This window comes from Spodoptera frugiperda, chromosome 18 (genome assembly GCF_023101765.2).
Source record: "Spodoptera frugiperda isolate SF20-4 chromosome 18, AGI-APGP_CSIRO_Sfru_2.0, whole genome shotgun sequence".
In the NCBI taxonomy this organism is placed as follows: Eukaryota; Metazoa; Arthropoda; class Insecta; order Lepidoptera; family Noctuidae; genus Spodoptera; species Spodoptera frugiperda.
In genome coordinates, this window is record NC_064229.1 from 11251762 (window position 1) to 11278958 (window position 27197).

At 36.2% G+C, this 27197-nt stretch overlaps 2 protein-coding genes across 2 annotated transcripts in view; both read left to right on the forward strand.

Moving 5' to 3' along the window:
- The window catches only part of LOC118278041 (uncharacterized), a 75051-nt gene extending 71833 nt beyond the window's left edge, over positions 1 to 3218 (forward strand). Inside the window, exon 4 of the mRNA XM_035597097.2 lies at positions 1061 to 3218. Within this exon, the coding sequence (XP_035452990.2) occupies positions 1061 to 1477 (417 nt within the window). The 3' untranslated portion in view covers positions 1478 to 3218. The remainder of the gene's footprint in view (positions 1 to 1060) is intronic.
- A 6963-nt stretch (positions 3219 to 10181) lies between these two features.
- On the forward strand, positions 10182 to 15556 carry LOC126911671 (putative uncharacterized protein DDB_G0282133). The gene is made up of 2 exons (XM_050700066.1): positions 10182 to 11134; positions 11507 to 15556. Exons 1-2 carry the CDS (start codon positions 11108 to 11110, stop codon positions 15554 to 15556), a joined length of 4077 nt encoding a protein of 1358 aa, XP_050556023.1. The 5' UTR covers positions 10182 to 11107.
- The last annotated feature ends 11641 nt before the right edge of the window (positions 15557 to 27197 follow it).

Below are 27197 nucleotides of genomic sequence, written 5' to 3' on the forward strand. Positions count from 1 at the left end.
ATGTGTGTAGCTAATTACTGTGAGTGATCTTAGTACGTCATGTATTTATAAAACAAGATCTGATTCTAGGTCTAATAAACTAGTTAAAGTATCTACATACTGTATTCTTTTTGTAATTTCCAAAACTGTTTAAAATGTGTAGTTTCTATAATTATTTCCATTTTGAAAATAACAAAAAAACTTTAAATAGACTTAACATACAGAGATGGATATTATGTAATACAGTACCCATGTTTGACAATTTATAAGACCCATACTTATTATAAGAGGCAATAATACAGTAATATTGAGTGTCGATTCCTACACAAAGTGTTAGCGCAATCAAACGCAACCCCCGCCGTGCGCCGGGGGATGATAACGAGCCAACAGACATGCATCCTGAGGTGGCGGTTACTGCAGTTTTACGGTTATTTTATGACGCACACTAACTACTTGCACTCACTTCCATTATGAGGTTTTATTGTATTCTCAACTCAATTAATAGTTAGGGGTTGATTTAAGCATTGTTGTTTCATAGTCTAGGTGATTAGTATGTTTGCTGAATATTTTCAGCATTGGTATAATATTTCAGCAATTATCAGCATTTAGTAACCAGCTCTAATTTGCATACAATAAAAATGTAGAACCAGTTGTTTATTTCATCGCGCACTGCAACTAAATAGGCCAATCACAGCAGATCACTAAATAAGTAATCCGATAGAAGTCAGTAACTTGATAATCCGTACAATCGTGTGATTGTACCTAACATCGATATCGACAGTGCCCCAGCACTGGCTCCCTCGGGCTGGGATCGATCAGCTCGTAATTAACTGTTTGTGAACCGATACACTCGCGACGCACACACCACACACCCGCGCCACTCACACGTCCCCTGGCAACACCACCGCCGCTTGTTACAATACCCGACCCAATGGAGGAAGTTCAAGGGTTAACTTCGGCTATTCTAGGCTCAATACTCTTGTAAACCCTGGCTAATTTGACATTGCAATACCTAAGCAACTGAACAGTCAACAGGTTAATTGTCTCAAGTGTATTAACAAATCTTTTCTCTCAATTCCAGGTAAAAATCTGGTTCCAAAACAGAAGAACGAAATGGAAGAAGAAAGACAACGTAACGAACGCAGAAGTAGCAGAAATGAAACAACAGAACAAACCAGAAGAGAAGAAAGAAACGCCACCAGAAGACCCGCTAGCTCTCGACATGTCTAGGAAAACTTGCAACAAGCTACTCAGTGAGAAATTAAGAAACACTAAAGTTAGTCAAGTCATAACCAAACCGAGGAAAGTTGAGAAAGGTGTAATATTAGAAACGATATGTGATTCGAATGATATCGAGAGCCGTATATCGATAACGAAGATTACGAATAAGTTATCGAGTACGGACCTCTCGGGTGACGGGAAAGTTTCCGTGAAAAGTTTCAACCCTGAAGAAGTGAAAGAGATGAAGTTCGATAGTCTGAGTAATGTTGAGATGTAAACTTTAGGAACATAGCTTAGTCCAACTTGAGGTCAGTTACTGCTGTCTTGGATATTACCTTTCTCATGGAAAGCAAAACTATCAGGGTCATCAAAAAGATTAAGGATTTTATTACATTATAGAAATTAGGTGTTAGTGAAGATCGTTTAAATCAAATCAATTTTATCGTTTGCCCTAGAAAGATTGAATCTAATGACGATGATAATGCGATGGGGATATTATATTTTATCTTATTGAAATCAAAAGATGTGGTGACTGATCTGTAAGTCTGGGGCTCCATGCCATTGTGTTGGAACTTGGGGAACATTTTAGGATATTGTTTAAAACGTTGATATTAAAAGCAAAACGAAGATATTACAGAAAAAAGTATTTTTCATTACTGCTAAGTGCTACTACTTAAATATTGTTTCAAAGAATTTGGCGGTGCTCTACCATGCTCCCAGTTTGTTAGAATAATGCAATGGAGCCCTGTTTTGTAAATATTTTTGAGTTTGTGTGGGTAATTAAAGTTTTGTACAAGCTTACTTTGTGTATGTAGACTAGATACGATAACATTTTTCTTTCGGTTTGATGTTCGCTAATAACTTAGGAAACATAAAGTAACGCCATCTGTTGGCCAAATCTCAAAACTGTATGTATACGAGTGTTGCCAGATTATAAAAATAGAGGCCAAGTCAAATAGAGTTTTTAACTTGTAAGTACAAATTGTATTGTGTTCTTCGTTATTAATTTGGCAACACTATTTCATAGTTATAAAACAAAGCTTTTAATTATCAGTTTTTTATACAGTGATTGTAATAAACTACATTTTAAATATGTGTTTATTAGTTTTGTGCAATAATTTTGTAGTTATTAGCTAAAATAAATACTTATTTTGAAACATTATTATATAATATTGAGCTGGAGAAGTACACACGATTTTTATTGAATTTAATATTTATTTTTAAGTACCTTCGTCATATTACTAATTTTTGTATGTATAACAATTTTGTTATTGTAGTCCATAAATGTAATATTCAGCTGATAAAATAGTACAAACGAAAATCAATAATTTGTGCGTTTAATGCGCTTTTAATAAAATAATACACTAGAATATACTGCCTACGTAAATAATGTCCGATTTTTAAAGTAAATAGTACCTACCTAACAATACCTATCCCATAACTCCATGTCATTATATTTTGCCAGTTAGTATTCCTCTCACACGTCCATATTGTAAATAGTATTAAAAAATACAATTAGGGAAATTGGATGACAAAGAAAAACCAAATAAAATATTCCGTTCAATTATATTATTGTCTAAAATGTCTTCCGATGTTTCGCCCAAATATTTGCTACATTAAACTCTTAATAAAACCAGAAAAATGATTAATGTTTAAAAAAAAATTAATGAATTTTCTAATCATGTGAGGAAACCATCAGACATATTAATATAAACTACTTAAAATGAAAATTCTGCCTCTATTGTAACAAATATTTTTTTATATAGCAATACCTAATTATAGAACGCCTATAGTACATCCTACCTAGTTCAGTATTTATAAAGTCAGAAATATTTTTGAAGCTTAATAACTTAGTGCCCTACTGTACATAATAATGAAAGTGAGTGAAAACAAAATTTGTAAATTGATATCATTAGATATAAAAGATTTTAGCATAGTTTCCGGAGAGCGCTGTACTCATAATGATGTAGCTCTAGTATACGTATAGTCACGATGAGAAATAAATAGTTTTCCATAATTTTATCATGTTTTACTTACCCCCTTTTGCAGAAAAAAGGAACATTTTATTGAAAAGTTGGTAACAGTAGATATGAATACATATAATTTTTAAGTTACTGATGATAAAGAAATAGAGAAAGAATATATTTTACAAAAATAAAGATGTCATTACCTATTTTTAAGTTATTACGTAACGTAACACACTCGTGTTTCGTGATGCGTTTATAAGGAGCGTTTCTGCTGACCCGCAACTCATAAGCTTAATTGCCAGTATAAATAGTTTAAAAAGAAATAACATTCGATCTATATAGATACAAAAATATTTCTATACTAAGAACCATTAAAAATAAAAGTTTATAGCAAAAGTTTGAAGCTTAAAATTAAGTGGCGCCATCTACTATATGATACTGGTATTAACGAAAGTTTATCTTCGCTGTCTTATAAACGCCATCTGTGCCTCTATACTAGAACTACGGACATAGGTAGCTATCTAAACTGAAATGGAATCTTATTCAAAATTAACTAGTTGCTTATATTTGCTATATTAAATTCTTTGAACTCTTTTTTTCGATGAGTTATATCAATTTAAATACTAAGCCTTTACCAAAATTCAGCCAACCTACCATCTTTGTTAATTCCTACCCTGTTGTATAGATGGCGCTACACGTGTCAAGTACCAAAGTTAGTTTCTATTCAAAGGAGATAAAGTTTTGCAAGATTTTTTTATTGGTTTAAAAACAACGAAAAATTCTTCTTTGTGAATAAACAATTTTTTTTGTGTAAAAGTTGATATAGGTAACTAAGTAGTAACTACAACTTATTTAAACTTATGTCACCGTTTAAGATTCTTAGGATCAAAAATCTTTTAATCAGGTAGCTGCCTAGTCATTACATTGGCAACTCGATATAGATACTTTATCAAACTTTACATAATTAATTGAAATGTAATTTAATTACCTCGGTGATTAAGTAAACATTTTAATTAATCGCGCGACATTGGCCTTGGCGGAGTCCTGCGGAGGACTGTCAAGCTGTCACTGTCACTGTTGTCAGTGTCAGCGTGACTGATCAGTCTGTCCGTTAATTACTGATTAATGTGTGGAACAGTTGTTGCTCGATTAATGATGACAGCACAAGGTCACTTCGGAATTATATTGATTTACTTTGAATTGTCTGAGTTACCCTTGAGTAGCAAGTTGTTTTATTTTGTTTAACAATAAATTAAAGGATAAATTGACAAGGTTTTGTTATAATACTTAATTGGTTATCTGGAGAAAGACTAGTAGATATTGCCCGTAGCAATAAAACCATTCTATACTACCTTTCTATTTCACAAACTTTTAATGTAGTTTTTTCAGAATATTAGTTTCTGCTAACAGCTTCGCCCACGTTTCCTAGGGATAAAAATTGATTTTATCAACCAAGTCAGCTTATACCCTGCCTGTATACCAAATTTCATCAAAATCCGTTCAGTAGTTTCAGCGTAATTGATAGAGAAAATACTTAGAAACAATAAACTTCTTCCATTTGGTTTTAGTCAGGAAATGCCGAACTCAACTACATAGTTAGAACCCAAAATTTTCAGTTAATTCGAAACATCCGAATTCCAAATAATCGAAGTGATAATTAAGCAAAGATTACCCATTTATAATGTCTTATTGGTGTTTAGGAAAAAAGAGATAGCAAGATTTAAGACAAGAATAAAATTAGAGTGTAGAGGGATCTACGTAAGATAAGCGTCGTGTCAATTTGTCGGAAAAACAAAACGTCTTGAGGAGTTTACTCACGAGAGGAGTTTCTATTATTTTAACTAATATAAATGTAGTTTAAAAATAGGAAGTAACTCATGTTCTAAAGTACACGGAGAAGGGTAAGTGAGAACACGTGTCCGTTGTGTTCTTATGTTTGTACTCTTGACGCCTTGTCTCATGAATTGATCGCTAAGCAATTGGCTCATAACGGATTTCATGAGCTCAAAGATTTTCTGTTTAAACAAGTCTAGAATCTTCATGATGTATTGTGGCACTTAAAAGTATTATTGATATGTTGTTTAGAAAACGTACCTATACATGCTATAAATATAAAATAGTAATTATGATTTTATTGTAACTTTCGTGAGACATACTAAATTAATTACTATGTTATCGGCCTACTCACGTAATGTAGTAGTAATTAGTTTATTGTTAATTGACAAGTTAAAAAGTCTTAAACGAAAAGTTGGAAAGAAAGTCAATCCCCATTACAATTTTAACAGGCTCTCAAAGACACAGCAATGTTTGTCAGCACGGCTAAGCAGCTGTCACGCTGCTACATGAGCAGCCTCCCTTGCAGAGAGACCGATCACCGACGATTACGGCGGGCGCGAGATTAGCCCCCAATTTTAAATTGTTGATTACTTTCCACCCCCCCCCCTCCATCGCGCCCCCGCCCCCGCCAGTCGAGCCTCAATGACAGGCTGTTAAATTTTTGAAAAATCTATCTCTTTGTGTACCGTTTGCATGTGTACATGTTAATGTTATTTGGTTTACAAATGTATGTTTGCTAAAATTGTGTTAATTGGAATTCCATTATAGAGGAGATGGGTTTGATGATGGCAATGTGTATGTATGTGAAGTTGTATTGTGTTTTTACTGAGAAGAATAATTATATAAAAGTTAATTTTAGAAAGCTTTATGTACGGGCTTATTAGAGTGTTTCTAGTTAGTTGTTAGATTATGATAAAACTATTGTACTGATGTTGCAGTTTCCTAATTAAAATTACGTTTTATTCGCTTTTAAAGTTCTTAAGAAAACGATGTGCTAGGTATTACATGAACTATTTCCATAATTTTTGTAATAGGGATTTTAATGAAATAGATAACGATTATAAAAATGTATCTTGTTTCCTATTTGAGTTTGTCGTGCGCACGGTACGCGGCGCTCATTCATTCAGTTTATGCGATAATATTAAGGTTCCGCATCTCGCTGAAAACACTTTTATTAGTTTTTGAATTTAAATTCCTCCAGCTATTTGTTTCGTGTCAACGAAATCCTCATCATTCCACGAAGGCGATATCTTTTTTAATATTTCCCGAGGAATAAACATTTCGTACAAATCTGTATCATTACATTATTCGGGCAGTGTGATGAAACACTTAGACGTTCTTATTCGTTTATATTAATACAAATTAGGTACATAAAGTTTTATTGCTTTTAATTTATTTTCGGAAATTATTTTCTAATCGCAATATTGACGAGCATCTTAAAAGGAAATCAGGTACCTAATGTAATATTTTTAAACGTTGCTTCACACTTGGATTTTGGACATTGAACTATAATGGGATTGTTATTATTAATTTTTTAATTCTGCAGTAGATTTAATAATGACAATAATAAAATTTGTTTGTAAACTTATCTCAAACTCTTTAATATACAACCGGTACCTCACACAAAGACATTTGGTAGATTGCAATGAGCATTCATTACTACAATTGCAACAAAATGTACCTACTCAATAATTACAATAAACCAATTTATTAACATTTTTACCTATGTATATATTTTTTTGTTTGGCGGCGGGTGGCGTTTGGCCACAATGTATGACAGAGGTGGTTAATTGTTGCCAATAATCGTAAGAAATTTGAACACGTGAATGTATAATAATATTCTTCTATAATTAAACATTTTCTTAGCAATATTGTAGGTATATGTACCTGTTACAATAAAAAAGTCACCAACAAAGAATTACTGATACGGTGCTTATCTATCCTCTAATATGTGTTGTTTAAAGGGTGGATAGAAAGGGCGCAACTAATTAGGAGGCCATTTAACATCTTGACCACTCAGTTACCCCTATCAAAACGAGACAATCACTCCACCCCTCGCGACTAGTCGTTAGTCGCTGCGATTAGTCGCAGAGTCGGTATGGAGCGGTAAATCTTGGCGGTCGTAACGTTAAGTGGGAAAACAAAGCCTTTGCCAATGAACGTAGGGACAGTTTCATTTCGGTAGGTTCTGTAGTTAGTGGCTATGTAGGATGGTGTTGTGTTGCAATATGCACAGTTGTATTAGTGCTTTATTTAGTAAGCTGAATAATTTATAATAATGAAATGTTTAATTACATAATTACGTATAATACTGGTTTGTTATTATAGTTTATGTTATAGGTAAGTTGTTCTTTTTCGACACTTGGTCGTCGAGTCGTAAGTAAGCCGAGTATTAATAATAATATTTAGTTTTATGAATAAAATAAGACGTATTCAACAGTTTCATCAAATAATGTTTATCAGTTTCATGTAAAGAGTATCACAATGTATTGATGAACATGCAGCTACTGGAGTAACGGTAAAATTTTATAAAATATATTTCCAAGTGACTTCACAATTAGAGTTACGATACCGAAGTATACCATAATAAGCAGACAATCAATAAATTCCAACTAAATCGTCACTTCATTTACTCCGCCATTAATTCCGTAACAGTTACAATTTCAATATTACTCGCACTCATAAATTACTCTCGGGCCAATAGTCCGACCCATTCACTATCCGACACCTTTGCCAAACATATGCCTGTAAAGCGTGCTATTCATGCTGCGATTGTGTCGCGTCCTTTGTCGCTCGAGTTATTATTTGTTGAGCAACAATAAATAATGAGTTTAGGGAATAAAATGGACTTCCTGACCGGATATATGGATAGTTTTTAAGTGTTGGTTATAATGGAAGGTGTTTCAATAATTTTTGCATACCGTAGGTTTCGATTGATTAAACACCTAATCATAAAAGGCCAATATTCATTTTGGCTTGTCAAGTCTTTTTTGGAACTTAAAGTTTATGTAGTTTGAATTCTAGCTTTTTTCACATACCTAATTACATTTTAGAAGTAGATATTGTAGATAGATGCACAAATAAATGCGTATTAAAGTCAACAACTGTCGTTAAAATTAATCGCATAATAAATGGCCATTTTACACTTCAGCTAGGAAATCATGCGTGCCATTACGCGTATTCATTGGCCGACAATTTGTCTGGCCCATTACAATTGGGTCGGGAATCGAACCCGATACAGCAGATGTGAGTATTGACAAATTGTAACAAAAAATACGTATTTAGCGTTTATTATGTGTGATTTGGGGATGTTGTGTGAAATCGTGAAGATAGAGTAATATTCGTTTTATTATAGGTAATGGAGTCTTCAGTTAAGATACATTTATTAATTATCTACCACCTTACCTTACCTAGTACCTTCATGGAGTTACCTACATTATAGTAAGTAACAACAGAATTGTTAATTAAAGTTAATTTTTCGTGTAAGAATTAACAGTGACTGTTTAATATTTATTCCATAAAAAAACACATTATATCAGAACAGTTGCGCTTACCATCATAATTTCACCTTTTCAATGCAGAAGTTAAGAAGCTATACCGAGCCTTTGTCACAGAATCAATTCTCGATTCCTTTGAGTGAGTAAACTTGGCAAAATATCGCCAATATTGCCTTACCGTGCCTTGTTACCTTAAGCCCATAGAAACGACACGTCCCACTAATCCGATTACCCGTAATAGATCGGCACCACTTTTCACACCGATTGTCCCTAAATATTCAATATTCTACTTAAACAACTTTATCAAAACACTCCTAAACAACCTTATGTTAAGGAAATAAAGTTCATTTTCGTGTTATAGAGGTGTATTATTAAGGTGGTGGTGTAATATCACCCATACAATTGTTATGGACACTGTAAAAGGGATTTTGTCGATATTCCAAAATGTGACGTGGATTGACAGTCGTTGTGTTGAGGCAACGCTTAGTTATTGTGTGTAAAATGTGTTTTTCTATGATATTTGTGCTAATGTTCGTAATAATTGGGTTTGTCAAGTAATCCGACACACAGTGACGTTTGTTTGGTTTACTTTCTGATCTCTGGGACAGTATGTCGCTTGTGCCTTTACAATGTCAGTGTGTTCTGTAATCGATACTTTAATGCGCATATTCTTGAATAGAATTAAGTATTACAAAGCCGGTTACCAACTGTCAGTTTCTAGATTACACATTACATATGTAGGCAGTTTTATACAGGCTTTTACGCCTTACTTTACTTTGGTTTAGTTGATCTGGTATCAAATACGGAGTCACTATAAGTATTCAATTCATGAAATACTCTTTTTTCTTTAAAATGCTTTAGCAAGCGTTTAGTCTAAACAGAATGCTTTGTCTATCGGTCTTCTAGAAGCATGTAAATAACATTGCCAATGATCATTCGTAGACGTAGACTGAAAACTTTCGGTAGCTAGTATTTCGAACGATACAATATTCAGACGCTCCAAATAGTTGCAGCAGTGTTAAGATCACATAGATCATCAGACAAATCACGAGCAACGACTAACCCACCAACGCAGCATTAAATAAAAGTATCGCGAATATAAACCGCGGAGTTCAGTGCATTCAAAAGATTATAAAGGTGAATTAAAATAAAACAAACTGGCCATTGTGGCGTCAGGCACACGGCGATATGATCTGCTTATCAACGTAAATTATGTCCAGATTATGGCAATAAAAACTTATTAAATATATATATTTGTTTACTGGCAATGTTGCAGCGATGCACTGCTTTTACAGAGGTTTATATGTCGCTGGTTAATGCTGGTGTCTAGCACATACTTACTTAGATAAATATGTTTTCTTTTATGATTTTTTCAGCTATAATTAGAAATATTATCAACTGAGATAGGTAAATCACATTAATAAGAATGGAAACCAAAGATTTTGTCTATTATAAACTTATAATCCGTAATTACAGCTTCAGATCTGGTTGTGTGAAACTTAAACCAGACGTCGTGTAACTCTTCGTTTCCAGAATCCAGAAGGTCGAGATTCAAACTAAATCTCTATTTTGAAAAAATACAAAAAAGTTGTACAGAACTGTAATGGATCGGAGATGCAATTAAAATGAGACTGCTAGAGCCACAATCCACGTAACATAGCATGCTTGCTCCCATGTAAACCTGTGCGACAAAAAAGCTGTCCGACCGTAATACTTGCGCAGGAGTCGTACTTTATAAGAGCTTAGTTTTATACACACTACTGTACGAGCCGGTGGACTAAATTAATATATTTAATATAATGCCTCTGTTTAGCTGCTCATAGAACAGAACTGACTGGACTAGTAACTTCACTTATACATTAGATCCTGTATTGATACGATAAAGGAGGATGCAAATTTTGGTCCCACCTTCCAATAGCTACTACTTGGCTACTGATAAAACTACAATGTTTACTGAAGAATAACTCTGAACGGACTAAGATTTGGAACTTGGCGCCATAGTAACATTTATTCAGCTCAAAATTACCTATCCAATGATGTAACACACATGTATAGCTATTGGAAGTGGTACCATATTTCATAGAAACTTTGGCATCCTCCTTTGTAATTCTAACGTGTCATTATATCTCCAACATACTGTAGTGAACAATTACAATTACGCCATAACAATTACAATTACTGAACCAACATGGCCGACCTTCACACGCGTTAATTTGTAAAATCAAAACACATTACCATGAACTCGTACGAACACCTAGTTCACAGGTTTAATGGACACAGTACGTGTAGGTAATGTGTCGAATGCATTCGACCGAAGCTATTGTTTTATAATCCGCGTCACTTTACCTGTAAACCATGCAGTAATGTTACATAACATTACCAAAATACCAGCCAATATGTGACTAAAGTGCATAAAATCCGTTTAGTTGGACATGTTTTTAATTTTCTTGACATATTCGAACATGTTCGCTGTATGACTTCATATACAGTGCTGCGATTCGATTTGTTTTTGACTAAACACCATTTTGTTTTGTGCACCATTCGCGGAGCTACTCCGTCGAGCTAGGCACCTATGTATCTATTGTATTACATGAATATTTAAGAAAAATGTTGGATATACCTTTATTTGTGCTGGTAAGTTAGTAGTTTTATCATTTATATATTTATTTGTAGGTATATACGCATCCTAATGCGTAATCTCTTTGTAAAGCCTGTGGTTGCATTGCCTTATTGTTATAATATTAACTCAAAAGAAAAAGAAACGTACGTATTTATAAAATTTTCAGTTTTACAGTAAGTTTTAGTTTTTAGTTTAGAATAGAGAAATACTGTAGAAATCGCATACCGCTAGTAGTAGTATCACAGACAAGAGAAACAGATATACAAATGCATTTTTTAGATATATGTATCCGTAGCATGATTAAATGTTAAGAAAAGAATGCACTTCACAATCTCATGTTCTTTATATGACGTGCAGTTGTAATTTCCTCACTTTAAACATTACAGGTTTTACAAATTGGTTTAAGCTCCGCCTTCAACATTCGCAGTCACCACCGAAACCCATCGCCACGTTCCTTGTATGCGAGACAGACGAGGCAAACGAGACGAGAGGACTCTGGCCTCTACCAACCATCACACAGCCGGAGCTATGAATCAGACTCTGATTATTCTAATGATGAAGATGACCACTTGAGAGAATTACCACTACTGCCACCGAGAGGTTATAAGACAAGAAAGCATTATTTGACACATTCTGCCCCAGAATACGAAACAACTTTAGAAGCCGCACCCTTAAGCAAACCCCGCGTAAATAATTATGTTAAAAGATCCTTACCATCACCTGGCGTACGCCGAAGATACTGGAACCGTGAGGACCATGCACCATATTTGCAACAAAGAGCACCCAGTTTCAGTCAGCCACAAAGACGAAATTCTGGAATAAAGGATGTCTTGACATCGTACGCAAACAGCCTTAAGGTTACTAAACAACCTGAGGATAAGGACAACATACTTCAGTCACTAATATCACTCATTGGCCAGTTAGGTAGCGAAGACAAAACCCGTAAATATAACAGAAAAGGTGATATTTTAAGTCTCGATGAGGAATCTGTTGAAACATTAGACACCGAGGAAGATATTGACAGCAGTCTGGAGTCCTTTGGTTTCAACAACATGCGCTCATATTATTTAAGACAGGAACCGTCATATAAGCGACATAATTATCGTAAAGGATATAATAATAATATATATAATCTACAAATCCGAAGGACGCCACCTGCAGAAGATACTTCTGATGAAGCTGACGGAATTCTCGTCACTGATAACAGTAAACCATATGATGTAGTAACAATTGCAAGACCAAAATCAAAAAAATCTGGTTCAATAATAAATAGAAATGATAATCAAAATTCTGATACTGAAGATGTGCTTAAATACAGAAAGAAAAGTAACTTGCCTTATATTAGTGGCCTAAATCATATTTTAAAGAGAAGCAAACTTTATACAGAGAATCAAAATGATATCAAGGATATTAGTCGAGAATTGGCATTAAATGCTAAATTGCTACGTGACAATGACAATACTGATCAATTTACAAAATTGCGCTTGGAGAGTTTGGAAGAAAACCTTGATTCACAGCTTCATAGTAATAAAAAACCAAAGGTGAATTTTCTAAGATTCATGGTGTTACCGCAAAATAAATTAACTCTTGGTAGTGAATTGGCAAAGAATTTAACAAACCTACTATCTTCGACATTCGATAAATTAAACCTTAAACCCCACGTAAGGACAGTTGTTGATACATCATACAATGATGATGAACGGTATAATTCAGGTGCAGCACATGGCTTTAGTCAAAATGTAAATTTGAGAAGCTACGATGACTTTGCACTCGTGAAAAGATTACTTGTTGATGAAGCTGAGAGCAATTTGGTTCCCTATCATGAGTCCAAAGATTATAACAATCAAAATAAAGAAGTTGAGTCGATCGAAGAATTTGTTCTTGAAACAGACGATGATAAAGATGAGGTTATAGTCAGTAAAGATTCTTTAAATATTGATTTACCAATTTTAGAAATTAATAGTTCTGCACTTAGAACAGATCTGGATACTGAAGAACTCGCCAGTAAAATTATGAACATTTTAAAGCTTGCAATTTCACCGAATGTTCAACTTTCTATCGAAAAAGATATTATTCCTAATGAAACGGTGAGTGAAAATAACAAAATAGCGAGTGTATTAAGTGAAAAAGAAAATAATAAAACAATAGATACCTCTGAAGAATTCAGCCCTGATGATGCTCATAATACAGATTTTTCAAGTTTAAGAACTAACGAACAGTTGAATGAAGTTGTAAGTTCTACTGACAAATTGCATCTAGAATATCCATGGAACGATCAGTTGAGTCCAAATGATGGAAATAAAAATAATTCTCTCAGAACGGAGAAATCAGAAAATGTGACCGATGAACATTTTCTAAATCTGTGGAATGATCAACTGAGTTCTGATAAAGAATATGAAGATAATACTCTTCGAACTCAGAATTCAGAAGATTTATCCAGTGTACTACATCTTGAATACCCATGGACTGATGAATTGAGTACCGATAATGAAAATATAAGTAACGGTCTTCGAACTCAGAAACCACAAGAATATACTCACGAATTACAACTTGAATATCCTTGGACCGATCAATTAAGTTCTGATAATGAAAATGATAATAACTCTCTTCGAACTCAGAAACCAACTGATAAAACAGTTGGTGACACTGCAGATCCCAGTAATCTATCATCACAACTTGAATTTCCATGGAATGGTAAGCCAAGTCCGGACAAAGATAATGTAAGTGCCACTCTTCGAACACATTTGAAAAATTTTACTGATGTGTTACATCGTGAAAATCCATTGAACGATGGCTTGAGTCCCGACAATACAAATAACGCTTTTGAAACTGAGAAATCACAAACTGATAAACAAGTCTCAGACACCGTAGATTCCAATAATGAGTTACATCTTGAATATCCGTGGAATGATGAGTTAAGTACGAGTAAAAATAATGAAAGCAATACTCTTCGTACTGAGAAACCACAAAATAATAAAGAAGTCGAAGACGCAGTAAATTCTACAAGTGAATTACATCTGGAATATCCATGGAATGATCAATCCAGTCCTGATAATGATAGTACAAGTCTTCGGACTCAGAATTTGGAAGATTCTACTGATGTATTGCATCTTGACTATCCATGGAATGGTCAGCTTAGCCCAGTTAATGTAAATAATACTCTTCGAACTCAGAAACCAGAAAATTCTACCAATGTCTTACATCTTGAATTTCCTTGGAACGATCAACTGAGTTCGGACGATGACAATAAAAATAATTCTCTAAGAACGCAGAAACAAGAAAACTCTACCGATGTACTACATCTTGAATATCCATGGAATGGTCAGTCGAGTCCAGATAATGAAAATAACACTGAAGCTCTTCGGACACAGAAATCAGATAATTCTACAGACGAATTACATCTCGAATTTCCTTGGAATGATCAACTGAACTCAGGAAATGACAATAAGAATAATGCTCTTCGAACACAGAATTTAGATGATTTTACCAATCTATTACACCTTGAATATCCATGGAATGGTCAGCAAAGACCAGATTATGAAAATAATCTTCTTACTTCTCGAAAGTTAAATACAAATCTGAGGAGACGAGAGGACAAATACATTGCTAGGGAGTATACTGATGTGGTAGACCTTGAATTTCCTTGGAATGGTCACACCAATCCTGAGGGTATCAAACATAAACTGAGGTCAGGAAGCAAGCCTGATAAAGGTAAGGATTTAAATAATCACAATATTGTACTTGAGCGTCCTTGGAATGGTGACATAAGTCAGGATGAAGATAATGTTGGTAAGGAAGTGGTCAAGCATTCAGGTCTCAAAAATAATTTAAGATCACACTTGCACAAGCATAACAAACGTCCTGGACACTACAGCCGAAGTACGTATTACGATGACAGTGATGATTTGATAAATAGACGCGCTCTGATCGAAGCCGTAAAAAATTTGGAACATAAATATGACGACTTAAAGAAAGTTGTACTTGAATTGCCTTGGCAGAAGATATTGGAGTCGATGAAGGAAAATATTGGTAATGATGCCGTCCCCCGCATTGAATCCCGATTCTCAGGCAATTCACAGTTACACAACCAGCTCACACGTCCTGAGGACTTAAATTACAATCGAAGTGTACAAGACGAAGAATACATAGAACATGAAACCTGCAATCCAGCATCACAAGAAAATTTCGAAAAAATAATATTTAAATACAAAAATTCTGACGAAGATGAAAATTCTTCTGATTCAATAAAATTTCCTTTGGACAGGCGACCTGTTGCTAGGCTGGCTGCTCATCACAAGCATGTGTATGCAGACAGACGACTTAACTCAATATTAGAACCTACGGATAAACCAAGTGACCCTTTGTTCAATACTACAAACGATGTTGAGAGTGAATTAAACAATGATACAGTAAATCATGTATTTGTATTAGACTAGGAACATAGACCAGTGGGTATGGTATTAGTTCTTAATGATTGGAACTCAAGACTGAAGATTTTTTATTGAGTTCTGGCTCGAGGTAGCAAGGAAAAGTGTTTTCTGGCGTAGTGCGTGTGATTTAGCTTTAAGACGCATGTATTTTCGAAATGAGATTATGTAATGTTATTTTAGTTTAATAAGTGATATTGTTAGCACTATAGTAATATTTAACTACATTATATTTTAGTAATAAACATTAAAAAGTGGTAGTTTGTCTTAATAATCCCCACTTTAATTACAAGTGACAACCTAAATATTAGTTTAGAAGGATCGATGTCCGTTCCACATTTCAAGTGCATTTAGGTCGACCATAAATATATCTGTACAAAAATATTGTTATTGCTGTCTGTCCAATTATAGCTCCCGTACTTACTACGACCAATCCTCTAACAAAGAAAGGTGATTACAGTCAATCCCTTCGGAACTTAACAATGAATATCACATAAACTAAAATCTCTCATTAATTAAACATAATAACTTGCTACCCATCATTTTCCCGACCTTATCATACACAACTTAACCTCACAAAGGCTATATAGTGGTCATTAATTCGGAGCATAAGTAGCGGTCGGCGAGCGATCAGGTAGCGCGTTCGACGCCGTGCGGTGTAAAAAGAAAAAGGGCTAAGTTGAGTCTGATAAATGACCACCTATTGTCGGCTACTGGTATTGACGGAGAATCCGGTAGGCAGCTTCAACACGTGGTTCCGTAGCTTGTGATGTAATTAACGTATTAATATTAGGTAGATGCACTTCTACGTAATTTATAGTAAAGTCCCGCAAACCAAAACAGGAATAATTTAGAAATATATAAAGCATTCAGGCCTGCACTACAAATAAAATGATTACTAATTTATTTTATACAAATAAAAAGTGTGGGGCAACCACACTAGGATTTTCTCCTGTGTCGTGGCTTCACGTACAAGGGTCGGGTGAGACCCAGACCAATAATTTGTGAATCACATAAAAAGAGTTGCTCCGTGCTGGAATCTAATCTAACCCGCTACACGTTGCGTGGCAGCCGGTTGCTCAACTACCGCGCCAACCGTGCAGTCATATTGCTTCGTCATTTCACTTCTAACTTTAAACCGTTAAATAATTTCAAAACCTCCCCAAACTAAAACTATCTCGCTACCAAGTTCCCAACCCTCTTCAAATTCTATAAAATAAATATAAAATATATCTAATCGTCCGTAAATACACGGACCCCTAACTATATGAAAAATAAAAGAGTTCCGTAGCTTTTGTCCAGCGGTGTATTAAACGTCGAGCCGAGTTTATTGACACTCTTGTACAATCGGACGCACATCCAACTATACTTTCCATTATAAATTGATACCTCATTACACAAACAACATAAGTTTTAAGGGGTCTTTGTAAAATGGACGTTGTAGCTTGAGGTGCGGTGATGTCCAGCTAGTAAGGGACTTATGCTGACCACATGATTTAATATTATATCGGCAATTAAGTAAGGAACTTTCGGAGGCTTAGAGTGAACAAAGCAGAGGAAATCATTTGGCTGAATGTGCACCATTATTCTTGTTTGGAAACTGCTCTGCTGATGCCCTGAACGTGTTAAAGATCAAGTATCAGGTGAACTCTATTTATGTCTTTGTTTTTGTTTTGGTTGAGTTTCGGTTCGAAGTAAAAACAACAATGTCACATTTAGTTTTGTAGCAGAAGTAGCTCTATAGGGACCAGCATCAAATAATATCTACGTCTCCTTTTGTTAAAAAGTCTAGATTTAGAGTAACATAGTTATAGATTCCAAGGCATTTGATAAAGTACAGAAATATCCTTAAGAAAGTGTGTTTTAGAGTACTTAGGTAAACGGTACCTTCTTAGGAATACTATTCTTATACCTACTTAAGTGTGGGAGAGCCATGCTTCGGCACCAATGAGTTGACCGACGTGGTACCATGGTCTTACAGAAAATTGACATTACGTTTGCATTGTTTTTCTTCCCAATCCCCTTCCCAATCCCCGATTAAATCCCTAACCCCAAAGGGCCGGCAACGCAACGCCTCTGGTATTTGCGGTGTCCAAGGGCGGCGGCGACTGCTCACCATCAGGTGATCCATCTGCTCGTTTACCGGCTTATACCATAAAAAATATGTACTCACACTAGTTAAATTCTAATGCCAGTAATTGTATGATCAGCAGATACACACACCACAAAAACACTAGAAAAGCAAGCGTTGTTTTACTGGAGATGTCTCACAGAAATCTCCACTAAACCAACAACCTGTACAAAAGTTCGTTATTACAAATGATCCCATCTCTAGTGTCAGAGTTGTCAACAGACACGGCGCATGCGCATGAGACGGTGTGGCTACATCCGTGTTATGTTAGGACGTGGCGTGTCGATGTCAGGACTCGCTCGACACGCCACTCGTGACCCGCCGCGACCTGCCACTTCCTGAAGAACCTGCTAATTGCATTTCTATGTCTCTGGAGTATTTTGGTATTGGGCTTGTGCAAATATGTGATTGCGTTGCTTTATACCTGTGACTAGGTTTGGTTCAGAAATCTAGTGAATGGAAAATGTGTGACTTTCCTGTGTTGTAGTTCGTTTCCAAGCATTTTCATATACACATCATGCCTTTTATTTAAGGGGGGAAAATCATCCAATGACTTCTCTCGTCTTAAGCGAGGCGAGAGGGAGTGTCAGACTCTTATTGACTAAATACCACCCCGTTTCTACTCCTGCTTTTTGAGCCCCCCGGTAAACCCGCTAGTTAGTCCGCAGCTCCGAATCAGGCATCAGCCCTACTAACACAGCATGCCTATTGCCTAGACTAATAAGTAATTTCATTTGTGGATCACAAGATTAACTATATATTTGGAAATCGAAATTCACCAAAAGTTGTTATTTTATCATACTATCTTCTACCTACATCAATAAGGATGCAATGTTTATTCTATAATTTGTCGGTTTATTTTCTCAAAAAGTAGGGGAACTAAAAATTAATAGGGTGTATGTTTGTCGAAATTAATCTCATCGCAACAAAAACACCTTTTCACCCAAAAGTCGCATGTTGCAATCAAAACGCGCTTTCATACAACGATCCAAATTCCCAGTTTCGACAAAAAATCGGAACAATAATTTTACGCGACATTTAAGTAGTAAGAATGGACTCTTAAAGCCATTGACTGGTGCTACAGGGGGTGGGCAGAGTGAAAAAATGTGACTCTTTGATTCACCTTTGTGTGACGTATTTCCGCTCCGATTGCTTTGTGTGTGTGTGTGTGTCGCTGTTATTACCGGTACTTGTGACGATGCGGATCTGAGGCTTTTTAAAAGGTTTATCTAAGTTAAAAGCAGTTTTTGAAAAGTTGGTATTCGGATAAAAAACAAAAATTATTGAGATTTTGTATACGTTAACTTGATCATAAATATACAAGTATGATTTTATTTTGTTTATTAGATGCTATCGATTTTGAAGTCATCATTACAAAATCGTAAGTTCTTTAATATTCCTAGTGGTTTCGTGCTAATGTAGATAATTTAGAAAACGTAAAAAAGGGATACCACTCTTCTAGCCATGTTATAAAAGTCATATTTGTACATTAACCAAGTATCTAGCTTTGTATACAAAAATGGTTTATCCAAAAGTTCTATTTCTAACATAAAGCTTTATACCCAGCTGTCGCACATCGTACGTCGTATGAGCAACAATTGACAACCTCCATTGTGTCAGTTGCCTTTATTCGTCACTTCGACAGTTATTTGTACATAATATGTCGCTTCTTAGGAATTATTGGATTTGTCCGGATTAATTTATTTGATGCGACAACTAATTGCAGGGTAGATGTATCAGTGAGTTATCTATTGTTGAACTAAGGACGAAATTGTGTTTTTTGAGCGTGATGCTCGCGTTATATGAATAAATAATTGTTACTTGTACACTACATACTTATGTTCTAAGAAAAATAACTTAAAGTATAACTTATAAAGAACCTTAATGTTTTTCTATTTAATATAATTATGTACGTGCTTTAATTATCAAATGGGTATCTATTGGAAAACCAGGAATAGGTATTTTAGTAGGTACCAAATGGAGTTTAATGTTATTAATGTAACGACTCTCAACTTAAATTAACCCATGCACACCATTTTACTTTAGCTAATGTAATCTAGGTAGATATCTATTTTATACAATTCAATCAACTTTATGCCTATCAGTGGAATTCAAAACAGACAAAAACAATTACGTCCCTTTACTAAAACCAACATAATAATCATCCCAGCGTATCATGATGTCACCAAGATCATTAGCTCCCTTAATGACATGTCTCCAGGACCATGACTATCCATTTCCCTCATAATTCCACAACCGAGGTGACAACCTCGTCACTGTCAAGTATCATTAGCTTAAAAGCTAAACTTAAAAAAAAAACACGACGTTCTAAATTTGAACAAAAACTCGAGTCGGCAGACAGTGTGGCACCGATCAACAATGCGCAGGAGTTTACGGCGACCGTACGTATCGTTTACGCACGCTAGGAAAAATAAAAAGTGTAACTTACTAGTAAATTATAAAAGAACATTGGAATTTCACCTTTATTCCCTAGTCATAAGGGTGTGAACTGGCTTTAACGAGTGTAAATCTAAAGTTGTTACTCCACCAATTCAAAATTAAATCTTCAAAGGATTTTAAACTTCACAGCTATGAAAATAAGATTAAGTTTAAAGTTGACGTTAAAAATGTATCAGCCCGTAAGTGTCGGGGTATCCATTTAACTGTCAGACGTGGAATGTCATTCATAGTAATGGATCGTTGTAGGAAGGAAGTTGCAGGTAAACGCGCAGAAAAAACAACATGAATGGCTGCGCGCGCGCATGCTTGTATAGGGGGTGGGTTTTGTGGGATCCATTCGTTTCTATGGTTCATTCATGGTTTATGAGTATTGCAGTTAATAAGTTTATGTTATTAGGAAGGTGAAAAAATAAATTGCTTTGCGAGTGCTATAGAGGTGTGAAGCTGGTGTGATGGATCCGAGTTCTATAATAAAGGAACATTTGATTTGTATGAACGCAAGATGTTTTTACATTTGGCATCAATTTTGGACTCTTAAATCGAATTAGTAATAAAAACTATTTGGAACTTTATAGGAGTTAATTATGAAATCATAATTTTATGATTATAACTACCTATTGCTTTATAAATACTAAAGTTGTATTGTACCTACACTTTCTACATCCAATGCTAACTGAAGGTTTAGTAAAACATTATGACCTGGTTGCGAATTAATTGGCACCTGTTGTTAACTTCGTAATCTGACAATCATGCTGAACTGAGATATTTTCTCAATAGCAAAACATGATATTTGGTTCTTGGCAAGTTGTAGAATCCTGGATCTGAGTATGTTCTAAAACTGCAACTATAAGCAACATCATCTTGGAAATGTCCGGTGTTCCAACTGCTATGTTTATGACTTCTCCCGCCTTGGGTGAGGCGGGAGGGAGTGGCCTGTATGGACCTACAATTTAACCGTATAGTCCTACTGTACAGTAAAAACTGCACTTAAATTGTAAGGTATGTAGCGTACATTAGAATACATGTTAACTTGCGTTCTTGATAGCATAAATTATTAAATTATTTTTAAAATTGATGAGCTATAAAATCGAACCGCAGCTCTTTGTGCCAAGTCCCAATTCCATTGCCACTTATAACCACTAATCTCCCTCATATAATATCAATATCATGTATCTCCTTCATATAATATAATGGAAATCATCATCATCGTAATGAGCCGTAATGTGCACCTCTGCCTACCCCTTTAGCGATAAAAGGCGTGACATTGCACGTAGCCAGCCACAAGAAGTCCACTACTGAACATAGTCCTCCCTTAATCTCCGCATGGCAATTGTCACACATTTGTACCCGGCCTGTATCATCGCGCCGAATCTACTCACGGTCACAAGCAGGCAGGTTCTCACGTTACAGTAAGCTTTGTGAGTGCGAGCGAGACGGCAACAGTCTTTGTATCGTAAGATCTTGCCTCCGCTAATGACGTCTGAATCATTTATAATTAATATTAGTGGCTAGTGGTGGCACCGTGTCGATGTTTGGTGTCGATAAAGTTGACGTTTGTGATTTGAAAGATAAGTTGCTAAGTATTGAAAAATGTTCTGTCTCTCCTTGAGCGTAGATAAAAGTGTACTTATTAAATGTAAGACCACCTTTTCAATAGGTGGAAAGTTCCTAAGCTTTAACTCACACATCATTTAAGTAATTCATAATTAGGGAAACTGCCCAAAAACATTCCTGTACATCCACCTGTAGTTTAAAGACAATAACTATTCATGAACCTAAAACTTACATATTTCGCATAAAAACAGGATTTCATAAACCTTTTTCTCTACCATCATAATTTAATAAACCCGAAAAACAATGTATCTACAAAATAACATCGACAAAACCCAAGCACATCACTAAAATCAACCCGTCAGCGAGACTTTGATACAAAACCTATAGGTAATCCTGTTGGCTACCGTTTTATACCACACCTTTTTATTGCAGGGATTAAAATACCCGCACACCGCAACCGATACCCAACCTTATCACTAAAGCAACAAGGCAGCTTTTGTAATGAATAAGTGTAGCACAACAAACGAATAGAGTTATTAATGTTAGATTTATTGGATCTTTGATGTCGGTTAAATTATTATGAGTTGTGTATTGTGCGACCGGATGTCGGAGTGGACTTAATGAGCAGACACGGTCCGTATACTGATCTTATTGATTGTCTGCCGGGGATGCTGGATGCAGTATCAAACTATATACCAACATGTTTTGGTAATAAATGTTTTTTACCTGACTTTTTAAGAAAAACAACGAAGAGTATTTCCAACGCTTAAAAAAATGGAAATAGTCCTCGTTTTGCCCAAAAGAATGAAGTCAATGTAGTAATTTTATGAGTTACATGTACGAACAGTTTTCGAGCCTATAAGTAAACGCTAAAGGTTTTGGATTAAGTGTTGGCTATGTGATTGTAATTAGTAGTTATATAATGTCTGTTTGTATCCCAAATAAAATAAAATAAAAAAATATTTTAAAAGTAAACATTTTCAAGACCATTTTTTTAACAAATGACGTTGATCGTGCCCTTGTTTGATAGATGAATAGACCTACATACACACATGCATTTACTGTGCATGCATGTGTGTGCATCTTTTAGCAAATTATGACTCAATTTACGATCGTAATAGCTATTCGTTCCTAGCAAAGAGGAACATGGTTCCTTAATATTTGCTACCAATCAATGAAAACAAAAACTACTTTTTTTTACACAAGAGGATATTAAAAAACGCTGCAGTGTTTTCAATAGGAAATTGTGTTAAAATCAAAAAACATTTTCATTGGCTCGATGATAACTTGATTGCTTCAAAAAGTTAACAAAAATTATAAAATCAATAATGTCAGGTTGACTTCCTTGACGGGATGACAAGCGATGTTTTCTCAATAAATATTCGTTTAGGATGTGGCTGCACAAAAACTAATGCAATCTCATTATGTCACAGTTTGGCCTGTGAGGTTTTTCTTGAGATGACAACATTGATGTGTCAACAGACAAAAAATGATTTTTTTTATAAACAGTTATCTCATCACCATTCTGTAAGTGTGTATCTTAGGAATACTACCTTGACTACAATACCTACTTTGACTATCGCTTGGTTCGAGTGTCCGCAAGTGACTGGGTACTACAGTCTCTGAGTAGGGCAGTAATCAATCGCGTAAAGTATTATTCGTCAATAATACAGTGTACGTGCACCATACCTGTCCATAATTGTATGGTATTTTATTGTTTTAAGAAAACATCAGTTGTTTTTTGTTTTACTTCGACCAGAACATTCCAACTCCAATAAACAAAGTTCGTTGGAGAAATCCTTTATCTTTACTGTAATCAAATAAGAATGTTTACCCAAATTAAACCTCTGTTTAATATCACCAAATAGATTAGACAATAAACATTTTAATACATCTCGATCAAGAGGGCAAGTATAAAAAAATCTATAAAGCCAAGTGCAGACCGGACGGGTAATAAATAAATAACACATATAAATAAATAAATATAGGAATAAATCCGTCGTTATTTATGCCATTGTGAGCCGATGGGGGTTTAATGACGCGGCCCGACGGATTGTTAGTGATATTTGTAATAAAGCTGCGCTCGTGTGCACCCAGCTTTACATGTTAAGACGTAAGGTCGTTTACACTTGTGTATCTCTACTCAACAGTAATCTATGTACAATTATTTTGAGTTCTTCTTGTCTAAGATTGACCTATTCTTTTGGTTTTGCAAATATAATATTGATCAATCTAAACTTGAAGTTTATTTAAATCCATCTTACTGCGACAATAATCTCCTTATTTAGGCTGGTTTGAGAAACATCAGAATTTGTAAAATTAACAGGCGATCTGACGAACTAATCAAGAAGCCAGTCATACAGGTAACTACTGAAATAAATTACTCAACTTAGCACCCAGTTCTAACACACAATAGGGGCAGGACTACACCGCCTGCTCACACACACAGGCGCACCAGAAAGCATAAACCTGAGTATTACGAGGCACTCATTTACATGTAATAAAAAGTAGCTTGAAGTGAGCACTTGATTAATAGCCGGCCGTAGCCTGCGTCGTTAAGGGATTTATTTATTGCATTTTAAAATGTTTTAATGTCCCGTCAAGCTTTATCGAAGGTATCTTGTGATCGATGTGTACACTGCAGGCCGCGGGCACTGGCCATCTTGGAGTGTACACTGCAGGCCGCGGGCACTGGCCATCTTGGAGTGTACACTGCAGGCCGCGGGGACTGGCCATCTTGGAGTGTACACTGCAGGCCGCGGGGACTGGCCATCCGCGGAGTGTACACTGCAGGCCGCGGGCACTGGCCATCTTGGAGTGTACACTGCAGGCCGCGGGCACTGGCCATCTTGGAGTGTACACTGCAGGCCGCGGGCACTGGCCATCTTGGAGTGTACACTGCAGGCCGCGGGCACTGGCCATCTTGGAGTGTACACTGCAGGCCGCGGGCACTGGCCATCTTGGAGTGTACACTGCAGGCCGCGGGCACTGGCCATCGTGGAGTGTACACTGCAGGCCGCGGGCACTGTACATCGTGGAGTGTACACTGCAGGCCGCGGGCACTGGCCATCTTGGAGTGTACACTGCAGGCCGCGGGCACTGTACATCGTGGAGTGTACACTGCAGGCCGCGGGGACTGTACATCGTGGAGTGTACACTGCAGGCCGCGGGGACTGGCCATCCGCGGAGTGTACACTGCAGGCCGCGGGGACTGGCCATCGTGGAGTGTACACTGCAGGCCGCGGGCACTGTACATCGTGGAGTGTACACTGCAGGCCGCGGGCACTGTACATCGTGGAGTGTACACTGCAGGCCGCGGGCACTGGCCATCTTGGAGTGTACACTGCAGGCCGCGGGCACTGTACATCGTGGAGTGTACACTGCAGGCCGCGGGCACTGGCCATCTTGGAGTGTACACTGCAGGCCGCGGGGACTGGCCTTCCGCGGTGTGTATGCTGACTGGTGTCGAGGATAATGATCGTCACTGTCTTACATGTAAGTAACACATTGTTCATAATTACCTTCAAGTTATCGAAGTACTCATCCAACGGTAATTTACTTGTGATTATACACCATTAGGCTTTGGAAGTGTATTTTGTATTTGGTGTTACTGTAAATACGTGATTTTTTTTTAAATGTTAAAAAAAAATCAGGAGTTTAAAATATCAGACATGTTTCAAAAACTCAAGTTTTCTTAAATGTAGAAAATATACAAATACATACAAGGTATACTACGTACGGCACAGCGAACTTCAAAATAAAAATATCATTAATCGAGTTTTAAGGTCAATATTAAGACTAACGTGTTAGTCTTATTAAACTTAAATAATAAAGTATCCAAAAATAAAGGACTAAAATTTTTTATTTAATTTATTAAGTGTCCCCCAAACGTGTGACTATGCACCGCAGTGTAACAGTGAGAAGGTGTCGATACACTGCTCTGACGACCATAACTCGCTCGCCGTGCACTTGATACCAGCCACGTATCGTCCTACGAGCTGGTTGGAACATGATTAGTGATTGGAGAGAATTGTTATTCCTATGAAGAAGGAAAAAGAGTGTCTAATACAGGAATTCCCTCTTTCAGACTTCCTTGCAATATACTAAATAGTTGTAGAATAAATTCTTAACCTTTTACTAAACTGCTTTATTCTATCTGTACCCTTAGTACAAGTTTGACATCTGTTTCCTATACCAGTTCAAATAAACCAACCAATCAGAGCGCCGAACGCGCTCTTGTTTCGATTACTTTAATCGTAAAGCAAACTCATACTAAGGGTACTGATTAGTGATCGTCTTCAGATTTTAAATCGGTAATACAGAACTAAGCTTTATTATCTAGCGCTATTTAAACATTAATTGCTGCGAAAAGATTATAATGAAAAGAGATTGTATCTTCGAGCTCTATTATTGGTAGGTGATCGGCACAAGACCTCAACCCTTAAGTACTAGGCAATAAAATTCAATTACTTGAAATAAATTTAATTAAAATAATGACATGATATAGCACTATATTGCTGTGTATGATCCCGCCTCGTTCGGACACTGTTTATGTATATGTATGTATGTATGTATGTGTGAACGGGTGCCCGCAAATTGATAATTACAAAACGCGAGCGTATTACCGTAGTTAAATCCTGACGCCTCGAGATTATTCACTGGCTGTATAACTTGTGCTAGTTCCGAGTACTGGCGTCTCTTGCTGTACTGCATATTTAGATAATAGGTACTTTAGCAGTATCAATTATTACCAATCGATTATTAGGTTTTTTGTCTTTCATAATTATTATTATCTCAGTGTGCCGGTGTCTAGAATTGTATTTTTTTATGGCATTACTTGTCCTTTAATTAATTGTGTTAGATATTTTTCATGTCAACATGAAAACTCATATAATATTTTTTTTTTATTTTTTTTTTATAAAAACGTTGCCCCACACTAGGATTTTCTCCTGTGTCGTGGGTGCGTTTACAAACATACAAGTTCACATACACATCATACCCAGACCCGAAACAACAATTTGTGGATCACACAAAGAGTTGCTCCGTGCGGGAATCGAACCCGCTACCCGTTGCGCTGCAGCCAGTTGCCCAGCCACCGCACCAACCGCGCAGTCAAATAATAGGCTAGTATGTACGGTGTCCAGAGCTGCGGACTACCTAGCAGGTTTACCGTGGCTCCGGTTTAAAAAGCAGGAGTAGGAACGGGGTTGTTTTTAGTCAGTAGTCAGTAAGAGTCTGAGTCTGACACTCCGTCTCGCCTCGTAAAGTAAGAGAAGTCATTGGATAATATTCCCCCTCGAAAAAAAAGGTAAGGTAAGGTACGTATGTACGGTGGGCTAGTGGGTCAACGAATTTAAGGTAGGTATTATTGTTTCGGATAATGAATCTATTTTTGATTCGTCATCATAAGAAACTTACCTACACAAACATTTCGAGACAAACGGACGGGCCCACTATGAATACTTAGGTGTATAAATAATTTAGTATCATTTACAACCTACATCC

Bases quoted from the DNA above. Each gene is read 5' to 3' on its own strand.
- LOC126911671 (XM_050700066.1), top strand. From the start codon at position 11,108: ATGTTGGATATACCTTTATTTGTGCTG. The intron at 11,135-11,506 runs GTAAGTTAGTAG...TAAACATTACAG, and splicing joins ATATACCTTTATTTGTGCTG to GTTTTACAAATTGGTTTAAG.